This window comes from Neomonachus schauinslandi, chromosome 8 (assembly GCF_002201575.2).
Source record: "Neomonachus schauinslandi chromosome 8, ASM220157v2, whole genome shotgun sequence".
NCBI lineage: Eukaryota > Metazoa > Chordata > Mammalia > Carnivora > Phocidae > Neomonachus > Neomonachus schauinslandi.
In genome coordinates this window covers 136,653,495-136,679,358 of record NC_058410.1, presented here as the reverse complement: position 1 = coordinate 136,679,358, position 25,864 = coordinate 136,653,495, and the positions used below count along the sequence as shown (strand labels likewise).

The window sequence follows — 25,864 nt, the reverse complement described above, 5'->3', positions numbered from 1 at the left end:
TCAAAAAGGAAGCACCTTTTCTAGAAGGATTATGCATCAAAAGATGCTCCTGAACACCCGAGTCCTACTTTAAAACCCACTTCCAAGTTGTATAGCTCACCCAATCTTTCCTCACTTTAATTTCCTTCTCTACTTCACTCACACAAAAGAAAGCAATATTTCTCACCACAGGATGACATATTCAATATTACTTTTTTATCAAAAACATTCCATTATTTCCTGATTTTCCTAAAATGAATCACTTCTAAATCTTCTGTGTTTAGATATGCACCCTTGGGCAAATTACTTAAACCCCCTGGGCGTCCATTTCTAAGTCTGTTGAAGGGATTAGATGGTAAACCAGCTATGAAAGCACCCAGAAAGCACCTAATGCACAGCAGGTGAGCTATGTTTGCTATGTTTGCTGAACGAATAACTTATTTCCTCTGTTTCTTGGGACCTCTTCCCATAACAGAATCCATAATTTTCTAATAAGCCAAAAGCAAAGAAGTAAATGGAGCAATGCTTACAATCTTCCCAAAGACGGGCTAGCATTGGTTATCTTCTGAATTAAAGTGAGCTGTCCCGGGCGCCTAGGTGGCTTAGTCAGTTAAGCATCTGCCTTCAGCTCAGGTCACGATCTCAGGGTCCTGGGATCGAGTCCCACGTCGGGCTCCCTGCTCAGCGGGGAGCCTGCTTCTCCCTCTGCCTCTTCCCTCTGCTTGTGCTCTCCTTCTCTCTCTCTCTCTCTCTCACAAATAAATAAAGTGAGCAGGACCTGATGATTAAAAGCAGATTCAAGGGGCACCTGGGTGGCTCAGTCGGTGAAGCGTCTGCCTTCTCCTCAGGTCATGATCCCAGGGTCCTGGGATCGAGTCCCGTATTGGGCTCCTTGCTCAGCGGGGGGCCTGCTTCTCCCTCTCCCTCTGGCCCCCACTTGTGCTATCTCAAATAAATAAATCAATAAATAAAACCTTTAAAAAAAAAAAAAGTAGATTCAAGGGCAAGCTCCTGATTGGGGACTGAAGAAACAAAGGAAAGGGATTTATCACAATCTTAAGAAAATGGGAGAACTCATTCAAAAAGGATATTTCTGATGCCTGATAAACATCACATGAAAGGAAATGATTCAACTCCGTCTACCTTTGTAGAATTGCAGTACTTTATATTGTCTATAACTGGTTAAAATCTGTCATCTGTTTATCTTTAAAGTATTAACGATCACAAGACCACTCACTCTTCAGCCTCCAAACGGCACATCTGGTAAACCTGATTCCTAGCACCTTCGCCTATTCTAGAGCTTCTTCAACACGAAGATAGCATTTATCAATAGAACTGAGGTAAGTAACAGTTTTAACAGTCTGTATGAAGAATCCATAGGTGTGTGGCAATAAAATACTCCTTTAAAAAGTAAGCCTCTGTATTTTGTTTCTAGACCCCCCCCCCCCCGCCCCGGCAGGGAAGTACATAGTCAAGATCCTAGGGAATAACGTCAACAGGCAAGAGGGAAGGTCATGGGACTCGTGCATACCTCCGCTTCCTGCAGGGTCCCGTGGTTCAGGCACACTGTGTCGGGGCAAGCAATGGGAGACCCACAGCCTTCTCGGATGGCCAGCTGCAGGTATTGTTTCAAGCACTATAAGTTAAGAAGAAAAAAGACAATTACCCACTGCCTTACAGTAGCACAAAGGTCCCATAACCACCATGGCCTCCTCTTCCTTCACTGGCAGTCCTGGGGCTCCTGAACTCGGGAAACCAAAGTTATCACCCGTGTGAACACTAAGAGCCACCACTTGGGAAAGAATGCAAGACAGGTGATTAATTACGTATGACCTCATCCTAAGAATACTGAGTTTATGCAAGGCAACAAGTCAAATTCCTGCATACTCACACATTTTATCCACCACGGATGTGGGACAGAAGAAACCCTCTTTTGCCCTGATGGTAAAAACCTTCTGTCTTTTTTCTTTTTATTAACTTATGTGACTTCCCAGTTCCATTTTTACTTAATGGTCCTCTCCCTCAAAGTTTGCCCAAAAGTAGAACCATGTGACTCTCACGCTGAGCTAGCCAAACAGAATCAAAATACAATTGACCCTTGAACCACATGGGTTTGAACGACGCGGGTCCACTGACACTCAGGGATTTTTCAATAAATACAGTACTGTAAGTGTATTTTCTCTTATGACTTTCTTAACATTTTCTATAGCTTACTTTATTGTAAGAATACAGTATATAACACATATACCGAATATGTATTAATCAACTGTTTATGTTATCAGTAAGGCTTCTGGTCAACAGTAGGCTATGAGTAGTTATGTTTGGGGGGAGTCAAGTTATATGTGGATTTTTGACTGCATGGGGGGGCCAGGCAGTGCCCTGAACCCCTGCATTGTTCAAGGGTCAATTGTAAGAGTAAGGCACTGACTTATCTAAGAAAACTCATTTTATTTTATTTTATTTTATCTGAGAGAGAGAGAGCGCAAGTGGGGTGGAGGGCACAGAGGGAGAAGCAGACTCCCCGCTGAGCAGGGAGTCGGACATGAGGCTCGATCCCAGGACCCTGGGATCATGACCTCAGCTGAAGGCAGACCCTTCACCGACTGAGTCACCCAGGTACCCCCGTCTTTATTCTTTTTCCCTATCTGAAAATAAAACGAATATCACAATGGCATTATTTCAGGAAACTAATCATGTATTTACCTGATTGAAATTACTGTTACAATGTACTACTGAAGTAATGACTAAAGCAAAGCATTTAAACCGGATTTGTATTTCTTCACGTACTTAATAATTCCCTTCTTCAAGGAGTCTGTTTTTTCCCCCTACGCCATTCATCACAGAAAAAATGAGAAAGTAACCCAAATATCCAAAATAGAAGAACATGTAAATAAATGATGCTAAATTCATACGATGACACACTGAAGAATCATGAAAAATATTTTCAAACGATGTTTAAACACATGGAGAAAATGCTCCTGATTCAGTATGAATTGGAGAATAAAAGGTGTCTGGGAACAGGGGTCCTCTTGTGGAACTCTTCCTATAATTGGCTGCACTGTAAGTGCTATATTTTACCTCTTATTTTCTTGTTTGAGAGAAGGGTGAACAGTTACTTGCTCTAGCAGTTTCGGTGCCAGACACGGTCACTCGTGCTAAGAAGACTGGGAAGCAGAAGAGAGCCGTATCAAGGAGACACGGGGAAGAATTTCAGCGCACACGCACCACTTGAGAGGAGGGAGCAAAGCTGGCTCTCAAACAGGAGCGTCCCACCCAAGGACAAATGAATAAATGATGCGAAGGCCTGTCCGCCGGCTCTGTTCTGAGGACCTCTCTGCACTCCATCCTTTTTCTGGAGATGCAAATTCCAGGGAGGCTGGAATGGAGGTGTGTATGCTCCACATACACCCCGGCATCAGGATGGCTTTACGCGTCCCGAATGCAACACCTGAGAACGTGAGATGCTGGGGTGACCACCTTGAGCTCCCCGGCTGCCACTTGAAATGTGAGCAGAAAGACTCTAAAAACGTATGGTCTCTAGGCTCAAGGGGAGGGTATGTGGGAAAACAAAGTGAACCGTTGTGCAACGAGCATCTATCAGAATATCTGGGCATTAGCCATGGTGCCACACTAGCCAGTGATGATGGGAAAGTTACTTAGGCTGTGTCCCAGACCTGCTTCCCCTCACCGAAAAACCAGAAACGATAGTATCTGTTATGGTTACCTCACAGGGTTTAAAACCCACACACATACAAAACACAAACCTGAAATTTTACATATGGGCGCCCTTTGAAAAATTCACAAATTGCAGAATATTTGGTTTTATTTCTACTCTGCTTCACTTGATCTGGGACTTGCTATCAAAAACTTTGTGGGGAAATGTTAATCCTCTGACCTTCTGTGATTATCCTTTCTCCACTCCCTTCGGAGAACCAGTTAAGCCGCTGTGGTCCAGAAGCGTCATAAACAGAACAGATATTTGCAACAGGACAGCATACACACCTCCATTCCAGCCTCCCTTTAGAACTATTTGCATCTTCAGAAAAAGCTTAGAGTCAAATAGAAACCAAAAAGACTATGTGAGTCTTTACAGGCAAAAAAAAAAAGCATTTCAACTTCTTTTGCAAACTTGTAAAGTGGAAATCTAAGCTTTCCCAAGAGTTTATCATAGATGTCCTATTTGTTGTTTTTTTTTTTTTTAAGATTTTATTTATCTGTCAGCATAAGCAAGGGAAGCAGCAGGCAGAGGGAGAAGCAGGCTTCCCGCTGAGCAGGGAGCCCAACGTGGGACTCGATCCCAGGACTCTGGGATCATGACCTGAGATGGAGGCAGATGCTTAACGGACTGAGCCACCCAGGAGCCCTGTTCTATTTGTTAATGTAACGTTCTTAGGTGTTGCATCCATGACGTGTAAACCCAGTACCTTCTGAAGCTGCCAACAAGGACTCTCCCGGCCACAATATTACATGACCCGTGATTTTAGGAGAGAAGTTAGAGCTGTATACACGGGCTACAGGGCATAAATATATATATATATATATATATATATATATATATATATATATATATATGCCCTTTTTTTAATTCTAAGAAACACTGGTTCAGGATAGAGATGTGTCGCACAAGCGACTGAGTATGGGGATAGCATAGCGTGCATTTCTAGTCCGAGGCCAAGAGGAACAACAACCAGCCCTGTTATTGCTTCTTGTTGAATTTTCCAGCACCTTACGTTCGTTCTATGTCTCGTATCAGCTTTCACTAAGAATTTAATCTCAAGCCCTCCCTCTCTTCCCCAGTACTTCTGGCTGAAGCACAAAAGAAGCAAAAACATTCATAGGAACCCCCCTGCAAACCAAACCTAAGTAAATGGGTAACAATTCTGGAAGAAACAGGCATCTGTTTCATCTGACTATAAATAAAAACAGAAAGAAAGAGGGGGAAAAAAAAACTGCCATCATGTGTATTATCTTGTTGCCCCACTAGAAATTCAGCTAGAGGGCGCCTGGGTGGCTCAGTTGGTTAAGCGACTGCCTTCAGCTCAGGTCATGTTCCTGGAGTCCCGGGATCGAGTCCCACATCGGGCTCCCTGCTCAGCAGGGGGTCTGCTTCTCCCTCTGACCCTCTTCCCGCTCGTGCTCTCTGTCTCTCATTCTCTCTCTCTCTCAAATAAATAAATAAAATCTTGAAGAAAAAAAAAAAAAGAAATTCAGCTAGAAGTACAGGGACGTGGTCTTATTCTCTGATGGATTCCAGAAAAACATGTAGAAGGTACTACAAAACACATGACTGGGTGACTTAATAAGTTCCAAAATCCTCTCCATCCCATGTCCTAAGTACTGATTAGGCCTATTCACCTCTATCAATCTCTTCTGCCCCATCCTTAGACCACTTTCCATTACCTCTTACCTGGGTTTCTGCCTTAGTCCATTCACTAGTCTTCCTGGATCTGTTTTTGCCTATTTCTAATAATTCTCCACATTGCTGGCAGAAGGAACTTTAATAAAATCTAAATCTTATCCCTTCTGTCATCTGCCTAAAACCCTTCCAAGACTGTAAATACTCTGTCTCCTTTGTAGCACTTATTACAATTAGGACTTAAAAATTAGGTGGATATAGGGGCACCTGGGTGGTTCAGTCAATTAAGCATCCGACTCTTGATTTCAGCTCAGGTCATGATCTCAGGGTCCTGGGGATGGAGCGGGACTCATGTTGGGCTCCATGGTGAGTGTGGAGCCTGCTTAAGATTCTCTCTCTCCCTCTGCCCCTCCCCACATCTTAAATGTGCGCATGCATGTGTGTGTGTGCGTGTGTGCTCTCTAAAAAATTAGGTGTATATAATTATGTACCCCCCAAAGTCTCTCTCCCCTCAGTCCACCTGTCAACATTACCAGAAATTTCAGCCTTTAGAAGTCTTTGATTAAAACCTTCTCTCTAGAATAATCCTGTCACCATTCACAAATAATTAGGACAGGAGGATAGTCAGATGAGGTTGTAGTTTCCTAGCAGAGGGCAGAGACTTGAAGAAAAGGATAGAAGACAGTTATGTTTCTATGGACAAGAAACACTGGAAACTATGGGACACTAATGGGAAGGGCAGCCAGGATATTATGATTTGTAATAAGAAATACAAATACATTCTTCCTATTTCTAGCACAGAGCTTCTAAAACCCTTGGAATCTCCTAAGCGATGGGAGAGAAAAAAAGTGTCTTTTGTTAAGGAGGTGACTTTGGGAATGCCCCTAGGTCACGTGGGGACTGGTTGCCAGGGGTACCAACTCTGTGAGTGGAGAGTTGGAACTTTTAGTCCTATCCATTGACCTCCAGGGAGGGGAGAGAGGCTGGAGGTTACATCATTGGCCACCAGTGATTGATTCAATCAGTCATGCCTATGGAATGAAACCTCCATAAAAACCCAAAAGTCTAGTTCAGAGAGCTTACTGGTTGTTGAACACATGGAGATTTGATAAGAGGGCTATATTTAGGAGGACTTGGAAGATCCATGCTCTTTCCCCACACCTTGCCCCTATGCATGTCTTCCCTCTGGCTGTTCCTGAGTTATAGCATTTTATAATAAACCAATAATCTAGTAAGTAAAATGCTTCTCTGAGTTCTCAGAGCTGCTCTAGCATGTTAATTGAAGCCAAGGAGGAGGTCATGGGAACCTATGATTTACAGCCAGTTGATCAAAAGTGCAGTTAACAACCTGGGCTTGTGACTGGCACGCAAAGTTGGGAGACTTCTTTGATCCAGACTTGTTTGGATAAATGTCTATTCCTATCCTTTGCCCATTTTTAATTGGGTTATTTGTGTTTTTATTACTGAGTTATAAGACTTCTTTTTATGTTCTGCAGGTGTCCTGTATCAGATATGATTTACAAATATTTTATCCCATATTGTGAGTTATCTATTCATTTTCCCCGAGGAGGTCCATCGTAAAGGTTTTTAATTTTGATGAAATCCAATTTTTTTTCTTATGTTCATGCTTTGCCTAAGCTGAGGTTATGAAATTTTTTTTACTTTCCATATTTTCTTCAAAGAGTTTGCAAGTTTAGCTCTAACAGGTAGGCAGAAGCCATTTGAGTTAATGTTTGTCCACGGTATGAGGAAACAGTCCAACTTAATTCTTTTGCAAATGGTATCCAGTTGCAAATGGTATCCAGTTGTCCCCCACACTATTTATTGAAATACTACTCTTTCCCCCTCTTTGAACTGTCTTGGCACCCTTGATGGAAATCAGCTGACAGTAAACATGAGAATTTATTTCTGGAACTGTCAATTCTATTCCATTGATCTATCTGTCTATCCTTATGACAGTGTGACACAGTTTTATTATAATGCTATTGTAAGTTTGAAGACCAGAAGCAAGTTCTCCAACTTCCTTCTTCTTCTACAAAATTCTTTTGGCTCTTCTTTTTCCCTCAGTTTTCCATATGAATTTTAGGAAAAGCTTGTCAATTTGGGCCAAGAAGATATTTGGGATTTTGAGAGGATTTGTATCTATAGATCCATTTTATGGCCATCTTAACAATATTGGCATTCCTTGTGTATTGTGCTTCACAGATAGTACGTTTTTACAAATTGAAGTTTGTGGCAACCATGCATCCAGCAAGTCTATCAGTGCCATGTTTCCAACAGCATTTGCTTGCTTCCTGTGTGTCACACCTTGGTCATTCTCGTCATATTTCAAGCCTTTTCATTACATATTATATTTGTTATGGTGATCTGCTGGTCAGTGTGACTCGTTGAAAGCTCAGAGGATGGTTAGGCATTTTTTTAGCAATAAAGCATTTTTTAATTAAGCAGAGTGCATAGTTTTTTTGGACATAATTCTATTGCACACTTAAAAGACTATGGTATAAGACTACAGCGTAGGCATAACTTTTATATGCACTGGGAAATGAGAGAATTCATTTGGTTTGCTTTATTGTGATATTTGCTTTGTTGAGTTAAGTCTGGAACCAAATCCCCAATACCTCCTAAGTATGCCTGTATTGATCATGAATATCAAGTATCTTTCTATTTAGTCTTCTTGAATTTCTTTCAATAATGTTCTGTAGTTTTCAGAGTATAAGTTTTGTGCTTCTTTTGTTAAATTCATTCCAAGTATTTTATTCCTTTTGAAATTACTGCGACTAATTGTTGTTTTAATGCACCATTATCGTATTTTCTTCTGCTAGTGTATAGAAATACAATCAATTTTTGTATATTGATCTTGCATTCTGCAGTCCTGTTAAGCTGGCCTCAGTGTTTTTAAACTCTGTGACTGGAATACACAACCAAGTCCAAGAACCGCTAGTTCAATACAATCCATGCCCTCAAGTCTAATCAAGGAAGATCCGTTCATCGTCACTGCCTTTAAGTTATTTAGTAATATTCAGAAGTATGATCTCCAAAGGAAGAAAGGACTCCTTTATAACCAGCATCTCCATAGAGAATGCATGCATTTAGCTAGTTCCAGAAGAAACCGTAAAGGAAGCCTAAGAAGGCTTAAAGTGTTAAAGTTAAAGCTCTGATTGAGATCCTTTAACTACTTAACCTAAAATAGTGCTGCTGCTGTTTTTGGAAAAGGGTACTAAGATCCACCTTGTATGCTTGAGAACAGTCATTCAGTATGGGAGATTAAATCTGGCCCCCAATCGAAAGTACCTCCAGTTCCCACCAAGCAAGAGCAATCAAACACTTCTATCTTTATCTCAAGTGATCATGAAACACCTAAATTAAGAAACTCAGTGATGGAAATAGCTCTGTAGAGAAACCCACTGGAAATGCTGAAGACAGATCCAGTCCTCACAACGAAGTGAATCAATCCTGCTAGACTGGAAGCTCAGTCAGAGCAGGGAGCAGGCATGAGCCTGGGAAGGATATGCTTTCAACACGAGTAATTCAAGAACTCTCCCATATGACCTTTCAGAGGCTCTCTCTTTTATCCCAGCAGGGTTGCCTTTCTTAAGAGAGGGGGTCCCAGTTCTCAAGGCGGGTTCCAAAGAGATCTTTGTGTGCCAGGTGCTTACAACACGGTATACCCAGAAAAGCAACTGATGGTTCCAGGAGAAAGAAAATAAGAAGGCTTGCCAAGTTTACATCCTTCCATTTCCTCCAGAGAAACACTAGACCTCAGAACTGCCAGCCCTCAGCTGGCCCTAAGGCCCTAGCCAACAGGCCCAGGACAGGCAGTGAGAATAAGCACAGCCCAGATTAAACATCGGGAGATTCCGCTGAACTCATTTATCACTTTCTTCATCCTCCTCCTGTGCACCTAAAGGGTCCCTATTTGAACTCTCGGGCAGCCTTTCTGACTCTCCCAGAATTCACAGAAGGTCTCAGCAATACAGAAGGAAACAAACCCCAAATTAACAAAGGGTTAAGAAACCCCTTCAGCCATGATGTAGGGCTATGCAAGTTACCTGCATAAAATACATCCATTCAACGAATCCAGGTAAACACAGTGAAGAACATAGTACCTTCATTCTACTAGAGAATGCACAGTGAGTATCCATCCGTTTTATCCATACAAACGATAGATGCATGATAAGGCAAGTACAGTAAAAATTTAATGTTGGAATCTAAGAGGTGGGAGGAATAGATATTCATTGTTAAAACTCTTTCACCTCTGTTCTATGTTTGAACAGTTCCGTAACAAACTGTTGAACAGGGCGCCTGGGTGGCTCAGTCGTTGAGTGTCTGCCTTCAGCTCAGGTCATGATCCCAGGGTCCTGGGATCGAGCCCCGCATCGGGCTCCCTGCTCAGCAGGAAGCCTGCTTCTCCCTCTCCCACTCCCCCTGCTTGTCTTCCCTCTCTCACTATGTCTTTCTCTGTCAAATAAATAAATAAAATCTTTAAAAAAAAAAAAAAAAAAAAAAAAACTGTTGAACAAATTTTTAAGCTAAAAAGAAAATAAACTTACACCATTCACCAAATCTCAGATTTTAATGTTCCTTAAAGCAAGAATCATCTATATTTTATATAAAACCCCAATATCTGTATTGTATTTAAACCAGTTTGAATAAATTATAGTGAAATGAAATCTTATTAATGAAAATGAATGACGGCAACATTAATGATTATCTAAATTCTTGAAATTTTTCAAGAATATTTACATTGTATAAATGAGACAAGCTAACTCATCATCAATTACATTTTTTTTCTACAGGATATAACCTACATAAAGCCAGCATGCAAAATAGGTCACATCAATGACCCAGGGGTTAAACAACAGTGATGCTGTTAGTTTCTTCAAGAGGATATTTTTTTCTCTACATAGACTACTGGTTAGAAAAGACTTACTTTCAGTTTAACATGGACATAAGCCTTAAGCTTGGGGTATGTGGGTGGCTCAATCGGTTAAGCGTCTGCCTTCAGCTCAGGTCATGATCCTAGGGTCCTGGGATCGAGCCTCGCTGCATCCGCATTAATGCTCCCTGCTCAGTGGGGAGTTTGCTTCTCCCTCTGCCCCTCCCCCAGCTCGGGCTCTCTCTCTCTCCCTCTCTCTCTCTCAAATAAATAAATAAAATCTTTAAAAAAAAAAAAAAATAAGACCTAAGCCTTAAGCAAACTTCTTCCTTGGCTACGTTTACAAAAGAGAATTTATTAGATTTAAGAAACGTGAACTCTGAAAAAGCTGGATTAACAGTGACTAGGTTGAATGTGAGCTATCTTGTAATATTCAAAATTAATTTAACTGATTTTATTCAACAACTCCACAGCAAAATCAGAATATCTTTCTACTTATAATAGAGATGGTAACAAACTTGCAACTATCCCTCATCTCATAATTTTCCCCCAAGACTTTATTCTGCAAAAACGGGAATGTTTCCGCCATTCCTAAAAAGCAAATTTCTAGAAATCAGGAGATTTTGTAGGTGGTGCTTACTTTCACTTTAACTGCCCTCATTTGAGTCAGTCTTCCTTTTCTTTCTCTTAAAAAATCCATAGGCTTGCATATCCAAGACTGCTCTTGACTGTCTTGTTAAAATCTAACCTAGTTACTATCCTTGAATGGCCACTTTCCAAATTTTTCTTTAAGTTTTATTTATTGAGAGAGAGAGAGAGAGAGAGAGAGAGAGAGTGTGTGTGTGTGTGTGTGTGTGTGTGTGTGTGTGTGTTGGGGGAGGGGCAGAGAGAGAGAGTCTTCAAGCAGACTCCTCACTGAGCACAGAGCCTGACTCAGGGCTCGATCTCAGGACCCTGGGATCACGACCTGAGCCAAAACCAAGAGCCACCCAGGCGCTCCCAAATATTTTGAGTTAGCGCCATATTCTAGCAAATTAGACCATTAAGGCAAAGATCTTAAGTCAAAGCCATATGATGTTTCAGAAATGTATGTCAGTGCTCACAAAAGAGGAAGAGGGAGCCTATGTATTTGAAAGCACAAGATACTGAGCAATTCATATGTGCTTCACCCAAAGACTGCTCTGCAAGGACCCCAGACCAGGACAAACCCCCTGGAGGATGAGCTGAAACTCAGATCATTGGGCTCCACCCCCAGCGTTTCTCATTTAGTAGGTGGGGCTCCAGAACTTGTAATTCTAATAGGTTCACAGTGGCTGCTTGGAGGACGACACTTGCAGAACCACTGGCCTATAACTAAAATTCCTTACATGAGAGGCAGGGGAAAGGTGGTCAGTGGGGAGGAGAATATCTGCCAAACTCCAATGGTAGGTGTGATGTGTGTCTCAATATTCTGTCATCTACTCTTCACAGAAACTCGGAGACTGGTATTATCATCCTCATTTCACACTCAAGCATGAGAAAATACTGAGATCTTTACAAGTTGAAAACACTACCTTTTTTCCTTCGGAAGGTTCTCAACACCATAAACTTTAAAGCTCTTCAAAGACTAGACATCATTCCATATGAAAACAATTTGTATAAACACCCTACCTAGGAAAAGCAGATTTTACAGCTATAATTTTTTCCCCCATTGTGGTAAGGAAAGATCTCTGTGCTTTGGAGTCCCCTATCCATTCATTACCCTCAGCACACAGGAATCACTTGGAAACAAGTCCTCCTGTGAATACCAGTAACTTCCACAAACGTGATGTCGTTGGGTGTGGAAGAACATCAGTCTTTGAACCTGGAGGTCGGGCCCCGAACACTGACTTTAGTTTCAATATCTGAATCTATACTAAGTTTGCTGGGAGCTTCCAAGTGTGCAAACCAGATGCCTTAAACCTCTCAGCCCTTGGGGTGTCCTCAAATAATGTGCCTGAAGTCACATAGTTGAAAGTTCACAGCACACCGCTCAATCCCTTCGGTCTGGGGCTCTGGCCACAAGTGTGTTCAGATTCTATACATTCCGGGCTCTAGAAAACTTATTGGATTTTTTTTTTAATCAATTGCACTTTACATCTTCTTTGTACTAACTAAACTTTTATGTACATGAAAACCAGTTGTCACTTTTGCATTATATAGGCCCTTGTCAAACTTTAAAACTACAGGTAGAATCGTAAAACCTAATCATGGGGCTCATCCACTGTGCATGTTAACAAATAAAATTAAGGGAGCACATACTATGTCCTGGGCAGTATATTATGAATTTTTACAAACATTGCTCTTATCATCCAAACAACCCTATGATTCAGGAATTAAGACTATGGATCTTGGGCAAGTAACTTAATTCTGCACTGGTTTCTTTTTCTTTCTTTTTTTTTTTTTTTTTTTTTTTGAGAGAGAGAGAGCATGAGAGCTGGGGCGGGGAGGGTGAGGCAGAGGGAGAGGGAGTGAGAGAATCTTAAGCAGGCTCCATACTCAGCATGGAGCCCAACACTGGGCTCAGTCCCACGACCCTGAGATCATGATATGAGCCAAAACCAAGAGTGGAACGCTTAACCAACTGCGCCATCCAGGCACCCCTGCCTGGCTTCTTAATGTGTAAACTGGAGGGTAAGAGTAAACAGGGGAAAAAATAGTACTCTTGCATTTTACATATTACATGGCAGGTAATTAAAGGCCTCTCTTGTCCTTCCTTGATTTTTTTTTTAATAGATGAGTAAACTGAGGGTCAAAGACATAGAATAAAAACCCTCCACCCTACAGTCATGTGGCTAATAACTCACAAACACTTACCAAAAGAGTCAAACCAAAAGGACATCCCTACTGGGGGTGGGAAATGCTTCAAAACCACTGAGGCTTTTGGTTAACACAGAGCTTATGTATTTCTATGGAAATGAGCATTGACTGGGTCTAGCCTGATCCCAAGAGGTGCCACGTCTACCTGAAATCCACCACATAACTAATCCTTGATGCACTTAAATAGTCAGAAAGTGGAGCTTTAGAGTTCACTGAATTTTCTAGTTTGCAACCTCTTTGGCTTCAACTTGTCTACATTTTTATAAGTTCCTTTTCCTACATAGTAACATCTTATCAGAGAACATAAACTTTTTTGTGTGAAAATGTATCTTTCACCAACATTAGGCCAACATTATAAGCATTATGTTCTCATTCATTCATGTCTCCAAAATACAATACACTTTTCTTGATAGGACCCATTTTTCTAACTTTACAGTACTGTGGATACCAGGGTATAAAATCAGCTGAAACTGTACTAGCACTGGACATACTGTGTATTTTTTAGAGATAGACTCATGAGAAGAGCTTGTTTTGCTACAATTTGCTTCCTCCTGAAAAGAGGAAACATTGATTAAACAATGACCTATGTTCTTTTCACATCTCAGATTAGAGAAGGTAAAAAATTTGAAAATATCCAGAGTGTCAAAGAAGGGGGTTTTCCTACACATTTGGTGGGGGCTGTTGGCACAACAGTTTGGGGGGGGCAATTTGGCGACATACCAATTTAGAATGCACATACCTTTTTATTAGGCAATTCCACTGCTAGAAATTTTTCCTAAATAGATAACAGTTTCACATTTATACAAGTACAAAAATTTTTCATTTATAATAGCAAACACTTAAAAAGGAAGGTGGGGGGCGCCTGGGTGGCTCAGTTGGTTAAGCGACTGCCTTCGGCTCAGGTCATGATCTTGGAGTCCCGGGATCGAGTCCCACATCGGGCTTCCTGCTCGGCAGGGAGTCTGCTTCTCCCTCTGACCCTCCTCCCTCTCATGCTGTTTCTCATTCTCTCTCTCTCAAATAAATAAATAAAATCTTTAAAAAAAAAAAAAAAAAAATTAAGAGAAAAAAAAAAAAAAAAAAAGGAAGGTGGGTCTATGTACTCTTACAAAGAAGCGTGTCCACAATACACGAAGTTAAATTTGTAAAACTCAAGTTAAAGAAAAATATCTATAAAGATCCCATTTCTCTATGAAATGATGTGTATGAATATATAACCATCCTTGTGTTCACATATTTGCACACAGAGAAGGAGTCTGGAAGGCAAACTGATCATACAGTCGATACCCTGGAAGCTTTTGTTTTTGTTTTGTTTTAAAACGAGCATGAGGGCACCTGGGTGGCTCAGTCGGTTAAGTGTCTGACTCTTGATTTCTGCTCAGGTCATGATGGCAGGATCGTGAGATCAAGCCCCGCATCAGGCTCCGCACCAGGCATGGAGCCTGATTAGGATCCTCTCTCCCTCTCCCTCTGCCACCCCGCCCGCCCCCCGCTCTCTCTTTCCCTAAAAAAAAAAATTAAAAAATAAAAACCCGGCACATATTACTGGGTTATTATTAAGAGTAAAAACTAGTCTTTAAAAAGGAGAGAGCAAGGAAAAATGGGGTAAGAAGGAAGAAAATAAGCAACTAAGGTTTCATGCTATTTCTGATTACATCCTCCACCCCCATCCTCGTACATGAAATTGGGGACCCATACTTTCTCATTTTGGCTGAAATCAAAGTCTGGGACCCAAAGCCCTTCTGGGTTCACAGTGGAAGAGAGGAGAGCAATCAGCCTTGTGCCCTTTCCTTCTGCCTCGTCCCTTGGGGCCTTCATTTGCCTGCTGACTTCCCATTCTACAAAGAGATACACAGAGCAACTAAAACCCTGCACAGTCCACCATGAAATGACTGCAAACTCTGCCGAAGCAGTGGCCTTAACTGCAGTAGCTCCCTGGCTCGGGCACCCTCGCTGCCACCTGACCCAAGTACTCCAGGCAGCTGGCAATCGTGTGAACGACTGGCTTGGGAGAGAGGGCTGCGTGGGCCTCAAAACGTGAGCTTACAAACCCCAACACCGGTGAGGCAAGTAAACGAGGAACTACCGTGTATCTACTTCATGATCCTTAAAGTAGGGATAGGTTTTAATGACCGATGTGGGTCATCCCTTGATGGACGGAATGAGTTAAAGCACTTCAAACAGTGCCTCATGCTGAATCAGGTGGATGAATGGTTGCTGCTATCATCAGTGACGCCTCTCTTCCTGGGCTTCTGCCCCAAGTGAACTTCAAGTCAAGGATCACATGGATCGAGGTCAGAGTGCTGGAATGGAAGGCAATACAGATACTTGGTGGTGTTTTTTTTTTTTTTTAAGATCTATTTATTTGAGAGACGGAGCATGAAGGCGGGAGAGGCAGAGGCAGAAGGAGAAGCAGACTCCCCGCGGAGCAGAGAGCCCGATGCAGGGCTCAATCCCAGGACCCTGAGATCATGACCTGAGCCGAAGGCAAACGCTTAACCAACTGAGCCACCCAGGTACCCCCACAATACAGATATTTGTATGAGATCCATTTGATTCAATTTTAATGCTAAATGCTTTCAGAGCACAGTCGATCATTTTTATGCTACGGTAGCCAATGCCACCAGGGTAAGAACCATGCTTGAATTTTTCACCAATAAATCCCCCCAGTTGAGTATTCTGCTTGTCAAAGTATTTGCTGACTTGCAATTGCCCTGACCAGGCAATGAGACTTCATCAGGAACTGAGCCAGTGGTGTGTTAAAGGAAGAAAAGAGGAAGATTCTAGAAAGAAGGAAAGACATGGAAGTGTGAAACATGTCCCATAAGAGGCAGCAGAAGGTGATCTGGACACTGTGCAACAGGACCTCAGCGTCAGCCCTAAGGAATAGGATTCAAGCAGGAGCGCGTCAAAGAATGACAGGAGCGGCATTTTGACAGCAACATTTTAAGAAATCGGACGTTAGTATCCAAATGCATAGGAAGGAGAAATCAGGACACGAAAATACTTTTCATACTCCAGACCTCAAAATTGCAGTCTGCCATAATAAACACAGCATATGTGGATGAGGGGAGTGTTCTCCACACTCTCATCAGCCCCCCTCATTTGCTCCCTTCCAGACCATTCTCCACTCTGTGCCAGAGCCGTTCTCCCTACCCTACTCCCAAACAAATCCTTTCGGTGGCTCCATAATGCTCTTTAACAAGGTCTACAAGACCCTCTGGACATCCTCTCCAACCTCATGCTCAAGCACCCTCACACCTCCCACAATATGTTCCAGGAACGTCTCTCAGTTCAGTTTCTCGGTATGCCACCCTTCCTTGGCTCTGTGCCTTCACCTGGGGCTGCCTGTCCTCCCTGGGGAGCTCTTCCTGTCCACAGCCTCACCAACACTGCCATCAAGCAACCTCTGAGTCTTCTCTTGGTCTCAGCCGCTCAGGAAACTTTCCCTGACCTCCCCAAGTCTAGTTTAGGTGGCTTCCCTTATGCTCCCACAGCACACTGTACTTCCCTCATCAGAGGGTCTGCTTCCCACAGGAGAACCAGACTGGTTACGCCTATCCACACAGAGCCGTGGCCGGTACGTGGCCATAGCAAATGGAAAAGTAGAATCAGGATTAAGATGAGAACAGACTGGGGCGCCTGGGTGGCTCAGTTGGTGAAGCATCTGCCTTTGGCTCAGGTCATGATTTTAGGGTCCTGGGATCGAGCCCCACGTCAGGCTCCCCACTCAGCAGGGAGCCTACTTCTCCCTCTCCCTCTGCCGCTCTCCCTGCTTGTGCTCATTTGCTCTGTCAAATAAATTAATTAAAAAAAAAAAAAAAAGATGAGAACAGGCTGGGGCACCTGGGTGGCTCAGTCGGTTAAGCGTCTGCCTTCACCTCAGGTCATGATTCTGGAGTCCCAGGATCAAGTCCCACATTGAGCTCCCTGCTCAGCGGGAAGTCTGCTTCTCCCTCTGCCTCTCCCCTGCTTGTGCGTGCGCTCTCTCTCTCAAATAAATAAAATCTTAAAAAAAAAAAAGATGAGAATAGACTTACAGGAAATTGGAATAAAGATACAACTACAAAAGAATAAACAGAAAAGCTTTGGTGACTCAGTGGCTGTAAGGGAAAGTTCTCTCACTCCACTCCCACTTCTGCTGGCTCTCTGGTCATAGTTTGCATGTTTGGCCAGACTATCATATTCTAATATGTGGTATGAAAAATTAAACTTTGGCAAGGTATACTGTGGGAAAAAAAAAAAAAAAGAGTCTCCACAACACACCAACACAGATTGCCAACGTACCATCTTTTTATAACCTTCTTTGTGAGAAATTAAATCTTGTTCCATATTCCAGTACCGCCCCCCTTCCCTGATACCATATGCTTTCCAAAGAGAATATAGAAACGCCCGAAGTACTTGTTCAACCCATGATCAAAGTCAAGAATGTTGTGCAAATAAAGCTCATTCCAAAAGCTTGTGTCAACAAAAGGGGTGGAGGGGTGGGGAATGAAGTTCTATTTATTAATATCCCCACAATGGACGGAGCACTGTGGGAAAATTTTTAATGAATAATCTTGTCCTAACAGTAAGGTAAGTCTCATTTAAATAATATAGAGCTAAGTGAGTAGAATAAAAATTAAATTTCAACCAGTTTTGTTCTGGAGAGCAGACCAGCACTAATAGGTAGAATTTATATGGAAATAGGTTTCAAATGGACATAGAAGAAAACACAGCTTAGAATTTTAAATTCTGTAGAGGTGCCTGGGCGGCTCAGTCGGTTATCCTCCTCTTGATTTTGGCTCAGCTCAGGTCATGATCTCAGGGTCCTAGGATCGAGCCCCAAGTCGGGCTCCCTGCTCAGTGGGGAGTCTGTTGGAGACTGTCTCTCTCTCTCTCCCTCTGCCCCACCCTCTGCTCGCGTGCGCTCTCTCAAATGAATAAATAAATCTTAAAAAAAAAAAAAAAAAGAATTAAAATTCTGTAATTGAATAGGCAGTGTCATAGTATGTCCCACTCCCGGAGGTTTTCAAGCAAAATCTCAAGGATCACACTAAAATTAGTAGAGACCTATGTACATGCTAGCTGCATTCCAGGCACTAGACTAAATGCTTTACCCAGATTACCTATTGCAATCTTCTCTATAACCTTAGATGATTTATTATTATCCCTATATTCTATAAAAGAAAATGAAGCCTTAGACTACCCAAACACATGAGTGGCTACCATCTGCTGGTCCAAGCCAGTATCACCTCTGGTCTGGATTATTGTATTGTCTTCTCACTAGTCTCCCTGCCTTCGTCCTTGCCCCTATAGTTAATGCTCTATGCAGCAGTCAGGGTGACTGTGATGGTTAATTTTATGTGTCAACCTGACCAGGCCACAGGATGCCCAGATATCTGGGTGCAACATTATTTCTAGGTGGATCTATGAGGGTGTTTCCAGATGAGACAGGTATTTAAATTGGTAGACATAGGAAAGCAGACTGCCTCCCCACATGGGTGGGCCTCACCCGATGAGACTGAACAGACCCACAAGGCAGAAGAAGGGAGAATTCATTCTCTCTGCCTGACTGCATGAGCTATGACATTGGTCCTCTCCTGCCCTCAGACTGGAACTTAAACCAGTGGTTCTCCTGAGGCTAGTCTCCAGCTTGTAGGCAGGAGATCATGAGATTTCACCTCCATAATTTCAAGAGCGAGTTCCTTATAATAAATCTCTTTATATATAGACACATGCATCTATATCTCATACTGGAGATATGTATATCTATCTCCAATAGATTTGCTTCTCTGGATAACCCTTATTAACACAGTGATCCATTTAAAACATGGTCAAATCGGGCACCGGGGTGGCTCAGGCAGTTAAGCATCTGCCTTCGACTCAGGTCATGATCCCAGGGTCCTGGGATCGAGCCCCACATCAGGCTCTCTGCTCAGTGGGGAGTCTGCTTCTCCCTCTCCTTCTGCCCCTCCCCCTGCTTGCTGTACCTAAACACCAAACACAATCCTAGTTTCGGACCTCCACACTGCTCCCCTCTGCCAAAAACTCTCTTTGGCCAGATACCTACACAGCTTGTTTCCCACATCCTCCAGGTCTCTGCCCAAGTAATCCCTTATCAGCGAGGCTTCCCTGACCATCCAACTGCCTCCCCTACAGCACTCGCCGTCCCCCTCACCCTGCTCTGTTTTAAGTCAGAGCCTCTATCATCATCTGACTTCTGTATTTGCTTGTCAGTACCTTTGCTTTGCACTACAATGTGAGCTGTCTGAAAACCGGGCCTTGACTCCACTGTTCACCACTAGATCTTGACCCTCAGAACTATACATAGCATAATAAATATTTTTGTATATGTGGAAGAAATGAAGCCCAAGCAACCAGATTTGAGACACAGTCTCGTAGACACCAAACCAGACCAACATCCAGAAAGAGGAGCTACAACAGAGTCACTCAAGCCCACAGAGTGTGGCTTCCTTTTGCTGCCCTTTCCTCTTGCTACCTTTTACCACTTGCCTTGAATAAGTGAGTGGTGAGCACTAAAGCATGGATGAGATCATGGGTCTAGAAAGCCAACTCCTCCTTGAGTCATCCCTACTCCGTTTCTCATGCTGTTACAATTTGCTCCCACTTCTCAGATGCTATCTGTCCCGCAGCAGCTCCCTCGGTGGTGGGAAAATATAGGACCAAAATTTGCATTTCAAATCCGTGACTTCCCTGGTAAATACAAAGTCATCACAGCACGATCATCGGAACTCTCGAGTTTGAGCAGTGAGAATACTGAAGTCATTTATAAACAGTGACAGATAAAGCCACTGAAACCCTGACAAAGATAAATTCACTTTACCCATAAGATGAACCTTACACACCATACGTATATTTTAGTACCAGAAACCCAACAGAATAAGAGAGGGCTTTAAACTGGCCACGTTGACTTCTGTCCATTTCATAGTACTAGAAGACAGGGGAATGCAGAGAACTGGAGAATTTGAAAGCTTCAGGAAAGGCAGGTCATGACCAGAGGAGGGGACAGAAAATTTTTGTGACCTTGCTGGCCTACGATGCCTCATGATTTCTTGCAGTTCCAGAGAATTCCCAATGAAAAAAAACTTAAAATGACGTTAGACTATACATATCAAGCCAACAAGTTACTCTATTACTATATGTTTATTGGGGAGAAGTAGCTTTTAAATAAATGATAGCTTGAGACATTTCCATCTGATCTCTTACATGCATCAGAAATGTGCTGATCTATTCACGGTTATGATTTTAAGGTTTTATTTATTTATCATTTTTATTTTAATTCTGGTATAGTTCAGGTACAGTGTTACATTAGTTTCAGGTATACAATATAGTGATTCAAAAGCTCCATATATGACTCAGTGCTCATCGGGATAAGCGTCCTCCTTAATGCCCTTTATTTCACCCATCCCCCAACCCCCACCCCTCTAGTTTGTTCTCTAGAGTTAAAGATCTGGTTTTTTTGGTTTGTCTCTTTTTTTCCTTTATTCACATTTGTTTTGTTTCTTAAATTCCACATATGAGTGAAATCATATGGTATTTGTCTTTCTCTGACCGACTTATTTCACTTAGGATAATACTCTCTAGCTCCACCCATGTTGTTGTAAATGGCCAGATTTCATTCTTTTTGAAGGCTGAGTGATATTCCTGTGTGTGTGTGTGTGTGTGCATCACATCTTCTTTATCCATTCATCTATCAGTGGACACTTGGACTGCTTCCATAGTTCGGCTATTGTAAATAACGCCTCAATAAACATAGGGTCCATATCCTTTCAAATTAGTGTTTTCATACTCTTTGGGTAAATACCCTCTTCTGTTCACTTTTAAAGTTACATTGCTTTTCCTCTAAGTCCTACTTCTACCTCTTCGGTTGAAGCACCCAGCCATCAGCCAATCTTCGGACAAATCCAACAGAGAAACCTCTCTCTCTATCCTAATTGCGAGTCTGTGGGTGTCTCAGAATAGTAGTAAGGCTGAAATCACCTATATAACCATCTTTTTATAAAAGGCTAATGAGGAAGACAGTCAAGTCTTTACAGGACTTCCTTTCTCTAAAGCAGTTATGAAACACAGAACAGCTCAGCATACTGACGGAACTTGGGAAAGAAAGGAGTAACAATGCCAACTTACCAGAGACTTGGCACTGCGCTAGGGTCTGCACTGGGGTTCCCACCTGATGCCTCCCACAACGCTCTCAGATCGCCATGATCCTCCCCTACCTCCCTCCACCCTCCAGGAGAGGACATTAAGGTTCAGAGAAGCCAAGGATCTGGCCCAAAGTCACACTCATGGATGGCGAAGCCTGCCCCTGAGCCTCAGGGGTCTCCCTCCCTCCAAATCTGCATGGTTCACCACCACTGGAAAGGGAACATGGAGGTGGTAGTAGAAAGACAGCATTCCTTCCGAAATCCTACCGTAGATACCGTAGATTAGAATCCAGGAAAGAACCACTACAGGTTCTCAGCTTCCTTTGAAAGTTACCACCCCGTGTGGGCACACACATGAGCACAAGTAACGCAAATACACACACACACACGCACGCATGCACCAGCGCACGCACGCACGCACTGCAACTCTTTCCAAACTGTAAACGTCTCCCAGGCCGTATGTGGGCTTTTCTTAAAGGTCACTCAACAGGCCCCAAGGAAAAGAAGGGCTTGGTCTAAAAAGTTTTATATTTCCTCTCACTTTTTTAAACATTGGAAAATCCATTTGGCTCACAGAAATGAATAGTAAAAGGAGTTCTAACTACTTAGAGCCAACAAAATGTAATGGAAAAAAGGCAAGAATATGGCTGGACATTATTTTCTTTTTGCTCAGCACATCCTGTCTGCAATCTGAAAGGTAAATAGGCCATGCCCAACATACCGACTCTTTTCAGGTGAAATTATCTAGGTTATGAAAACAAGCAACAACTGTTTCCATTATTCTTTAATTCATGGCGGACAGAAATACCTTCCAAAATAAATCAGAGAGGCAAAAGTTGCTCATCAGGGAGCAAACCTACAAATTTTCCCTCCTTTGATAACTGACTTTTGTGAATTTTTTTTTCTTCCACTTGAATTATAATGGTGTGGTATTATCTGAAAGAGTATGGTGCAAATGCCAGAAAAGGAAATTTTGAATTTTCATGTTTGGGTTATTTAAATCCACAGGAGAAAGAGAGAGAAGGGAGGAGAGAGAGATTTTGCATACCATTAGTTAGCTGACTAACATCCCTGAGATACTTACCCTTCAAGGGCAAGAACAAGTAATTTCGCAACACCTCTCTCCATAACCCCAAAATATCAACTTCTTTGGCTCCATAATGCACCTCATGATCTATGAGTTCAGTCATGCTAATGAGAGCTATACCCATTTCTGTCCCGTACAGACTTCCTTGCTTTATACTACACTTTCTTCTGTATATTAAAGCTGAGCAAACAGTCTAACAGAAACCACCCTCAGAAACAGAACACACGAAGTTTCCTTTAACAAGAAACTAGCTATACTGATGGAGTATCTGAAGCAACATCCATCACATTCTGTTCTCTGGATGTCATTTAAATCAAGAATTACCTACACGTAAATGATTTAAAGCAGCATTTTCCAGCGCACAAATTGTGGGGAAGTTAAGGGGTATTCAACTAAAAAGGTGGCATGGTCAAATGGAAATGCCTCCTCAGGAGAAGTTAAACAGGGTCCCCTTGCTTTTCTTTTAACCACAAGATTTCACAGAGCCTCTCGAGTGCATTATGTCCCTTCTAAGAAGAGAAAGAGAGAACATACCAGTTTCTGAGCTAATCTGACCACGGAACACTCTACTCAAGGATCACTCTGTTTCACAGAGCTGGGGGTCCATAGAACACATGTGGGTTGGGGGCACCTATTTAAAGGCCAGATCTCCCGAAAGATAAGGAATGAGCTGGCTCACATCCAATGGTCAAGTCAGACACTCCACATCTCTCCATACTGCTTCCCCAGGGCACACTGATCTTGGAAACAAAGAATTTAAGCTCACTGCAACCTGGTCAGGGATACTTCTTAGGGAAAACAGGACAAGGATAAAAGGTATAAAAAGCTTTATTAAATCTATGAAAGTAAGGGCACCTGGGTGGCTTGGTCATTAAGCGTCTGCCTTCAGCTCAGGTCATGATCCCAGGGTCCTGGGATCGAGCCCCGTATAGGGCCCCCTGCTCGCATCGGGCTCCCTGCTCGCATCGGGCTCCCTGCTCGGCGGGAAGCCTGCTTCTCCCTCTCCCACTCCCCCTGCTTGTGTTCCCTCTCTCGCTGTGTCTCTGTCAAATAAATAAATAAAATCTTTAAAAATAATAATAATAAATCTATGAAAGTATACTGGATCCAGCAGGAGGACCATTCCATTTGGTCACCCTCCTAATGAGGAGGGGAGGGAGAACTATCTCAGCAAAACTATTTTAAAGACACAGAATGCAAAAGATGCCTTTCCCAGCCAATAATTAGGAGATGTCATCCAATCATTTTAAAGCTGGAAATTAGTAGTATATGCCCTATTAAAAAATGTCACACGGGGCCCCTGGGTGGGTCAGTTGGTTGATTGTCTGCCTTTGGCTCAGGGCATGATCTCATGGTCCTGGGATGGAGCCCCTGAGTCGGGCTCCCTGCTCAGTGGAGAGTGTTTCTCCCTCTACCTCTGCCCCTCGCCTCTGCTCATGCTATCTCCGTCTCTCGCTCTCTCAAATAAATATATAAAATCCTCAAAAAACAAAGTCACAAATTTCTTTTCAGCCTTGAAAACACAAAACACACTTGGTATCTTTAATATCAATATTTAATACGTAATATTTAAGTGCAAAATAAAATCTGGGGGATCAGACACATCCTTTAATAGCTTTTTAAAAGAAGAAATAAAAGGTCTAAACAATGAAAAGTTAGAGTAGTATTTCAGGTGAGTCTGATGCCAATTGCAAATTTACAGACACTAATGTAATCAAGTACATGCAGCTTACTGTTTTGGTAGATCACAGGGAATGGGGTATCAGGAAGCCAGGGAAGGTTAATGTTTATAGGCACAAAAAGTTCCAGACTTGGAGGGATATCAAAAATACCAAGCCATCTGACGTTCTGGTTTGGAGCACTCCCTCCCCAACAATGAGGAAGTATGATCGCAGATGACAGAATAATCTAATTGTCCTAACGCCTACCGTCAAATTGCCAAAGGAGAACTGAGAGGCCGTTGTGGTGTTTTTAACTGGGAACTAAGAGCTCTTGCAACAATGCTTGTGACAGGATCAGACACCACATCTGCGTGTGTGTGTGTGTGTGTGTGTGTGTGAGAGAGAGAGAGAGAGAGAGAGAGAGAGACGCCCGTGCACAAACTGGAATCCTGAACTGCTTAGTCTCGTTGCAAAAACTCAATTCCAGATCCTGCTTTTTCAACATCAGTCACCCCGAGACAAAAATTTCCATCCTGCCTTTAACCAAGCATTGCTTCTGACTCATTTGTTTCAAGGATTAGGCAAGGGTCCGAAACATAGGTGAGAAAGTCAGAGAAATAATCCCTTCGGAGGCACGGCCCTCAGCAGCAAAGCAAAACCAAAGGAAACTGAAGCCACCCCTGGGTGACAAGGTCACTTCCTTAAGCAACACAGGCTGATGAGAAGAGGATGAACCAGCACAGATGTCAGCGAGGCCTCGGCCTGACACCCGATGAGAAACGCAACATCTCCGACCTGAGCTCCACCTCCCTAGCCCTGCTCTGCTTCTTCCCAAAGCCCTATTACCCAACCCTGTATAACTTGCCCATTTATTATGTTTATTGTTTATTATGCAACTGCCTTTGATCGAATGCAATCTCCTAAGAGCAAGGATCTCTGCTGGGTTTTGTTTCTTAAACTGCTAAATCCCAGTGCCTAGAACAGTTCCTGGGACATGGTACGGCTCAGTGGGGACCAAATGATCAAAGGGATAAACAATACTACTCGCTGTCATCTTTGGATCTCAGAATTGGAGACCTGAGGGAAGGATTTTAGTCACTTTCCTTTTACCTAAAAATCATCCCAAGGCTTTTCCCTACTCTAATCCTTAATCCAAAAAATTTTTTAATTGATATACACGAGCTTGAGAACATGTGTTGATTAAATTAACTAAGCGGAAAGAGATGGAGCAAAATTTATTTCACCTTAACTTGTTATGTTGTTTTTTTTTTTTTTAAAGTATGCTTAGTAAACATACCTCTTGATAAATGATTCTACTTCCTTAACGATTCCTTTCTCCTTGCTCCCCTTGATGTAAGCACTGGTCACTGTAACTGAACAATTCAATTTCCTTCGCAAGTCAGGGCATTAAAACCTGCCTTTGTCTGGTGATTATTATACTTTTTGTATAATAAATATTAACAGTCTGCCCATATAAGGCCCACCAAAGCAAAGATAAATGTTAAATATTGTAACTCAGGCATCAGGCCTCTGCCATGCCGAGATCCCAGCAGGCATCCTGCATGAGTCTTAATCCATCTTCAGTTTAAAAGCATAGTTGATGCAAATACAAACAGGAGAGAGGCAGGTAATATAAACAGAGGAGGGACGCCTGGGTGGCTCAGTCGATTGAGCATCCGACTCTTGGTTTCAGCTCAGGGCATGCTGTCATGGGTCGTGGCATTGAGCCCTGTGTCGGGCTCTGTGCTGGGCGTGGAGTCTGCTTGGGGTTCTCTCCCTCTGACCCTCTCCCCACCTGCGTGCTTGTTCGCTTTCTCTCTTTAAAATAAATAAAAAGAAATCTTAAATAAATAAATTTTAAGATCATCTATTTCTGGGCCTATCAATATAGGCCCAGAGTAGCTCTATCTTACCACTTTT

General features: G+C 42.6%; 1 protein-coding gene across 1 annotated transcript in view; it reads right to left on the bottom strand.

Moving 5' to 3' along the window:
• RNF144B (ring finger protein 144B) overlaps positions 1 to 25,864 on the bottom strand; it is a 79,720-nt gene that overhangs the window by 40,077 nt on the left and 13,779 nt on the right. The window contains exon 3 of the mRNA XM_021697145.1: positions 1,511 to 1,615. Within this exon, the coding sequence (XP_021552820.1) occupies positions 1,511 to 1,615 (105 nt within the window). The remainder of the gene's footprint in view (positions 1 to 1,510; positions 1,616 to 25,864) is intronic.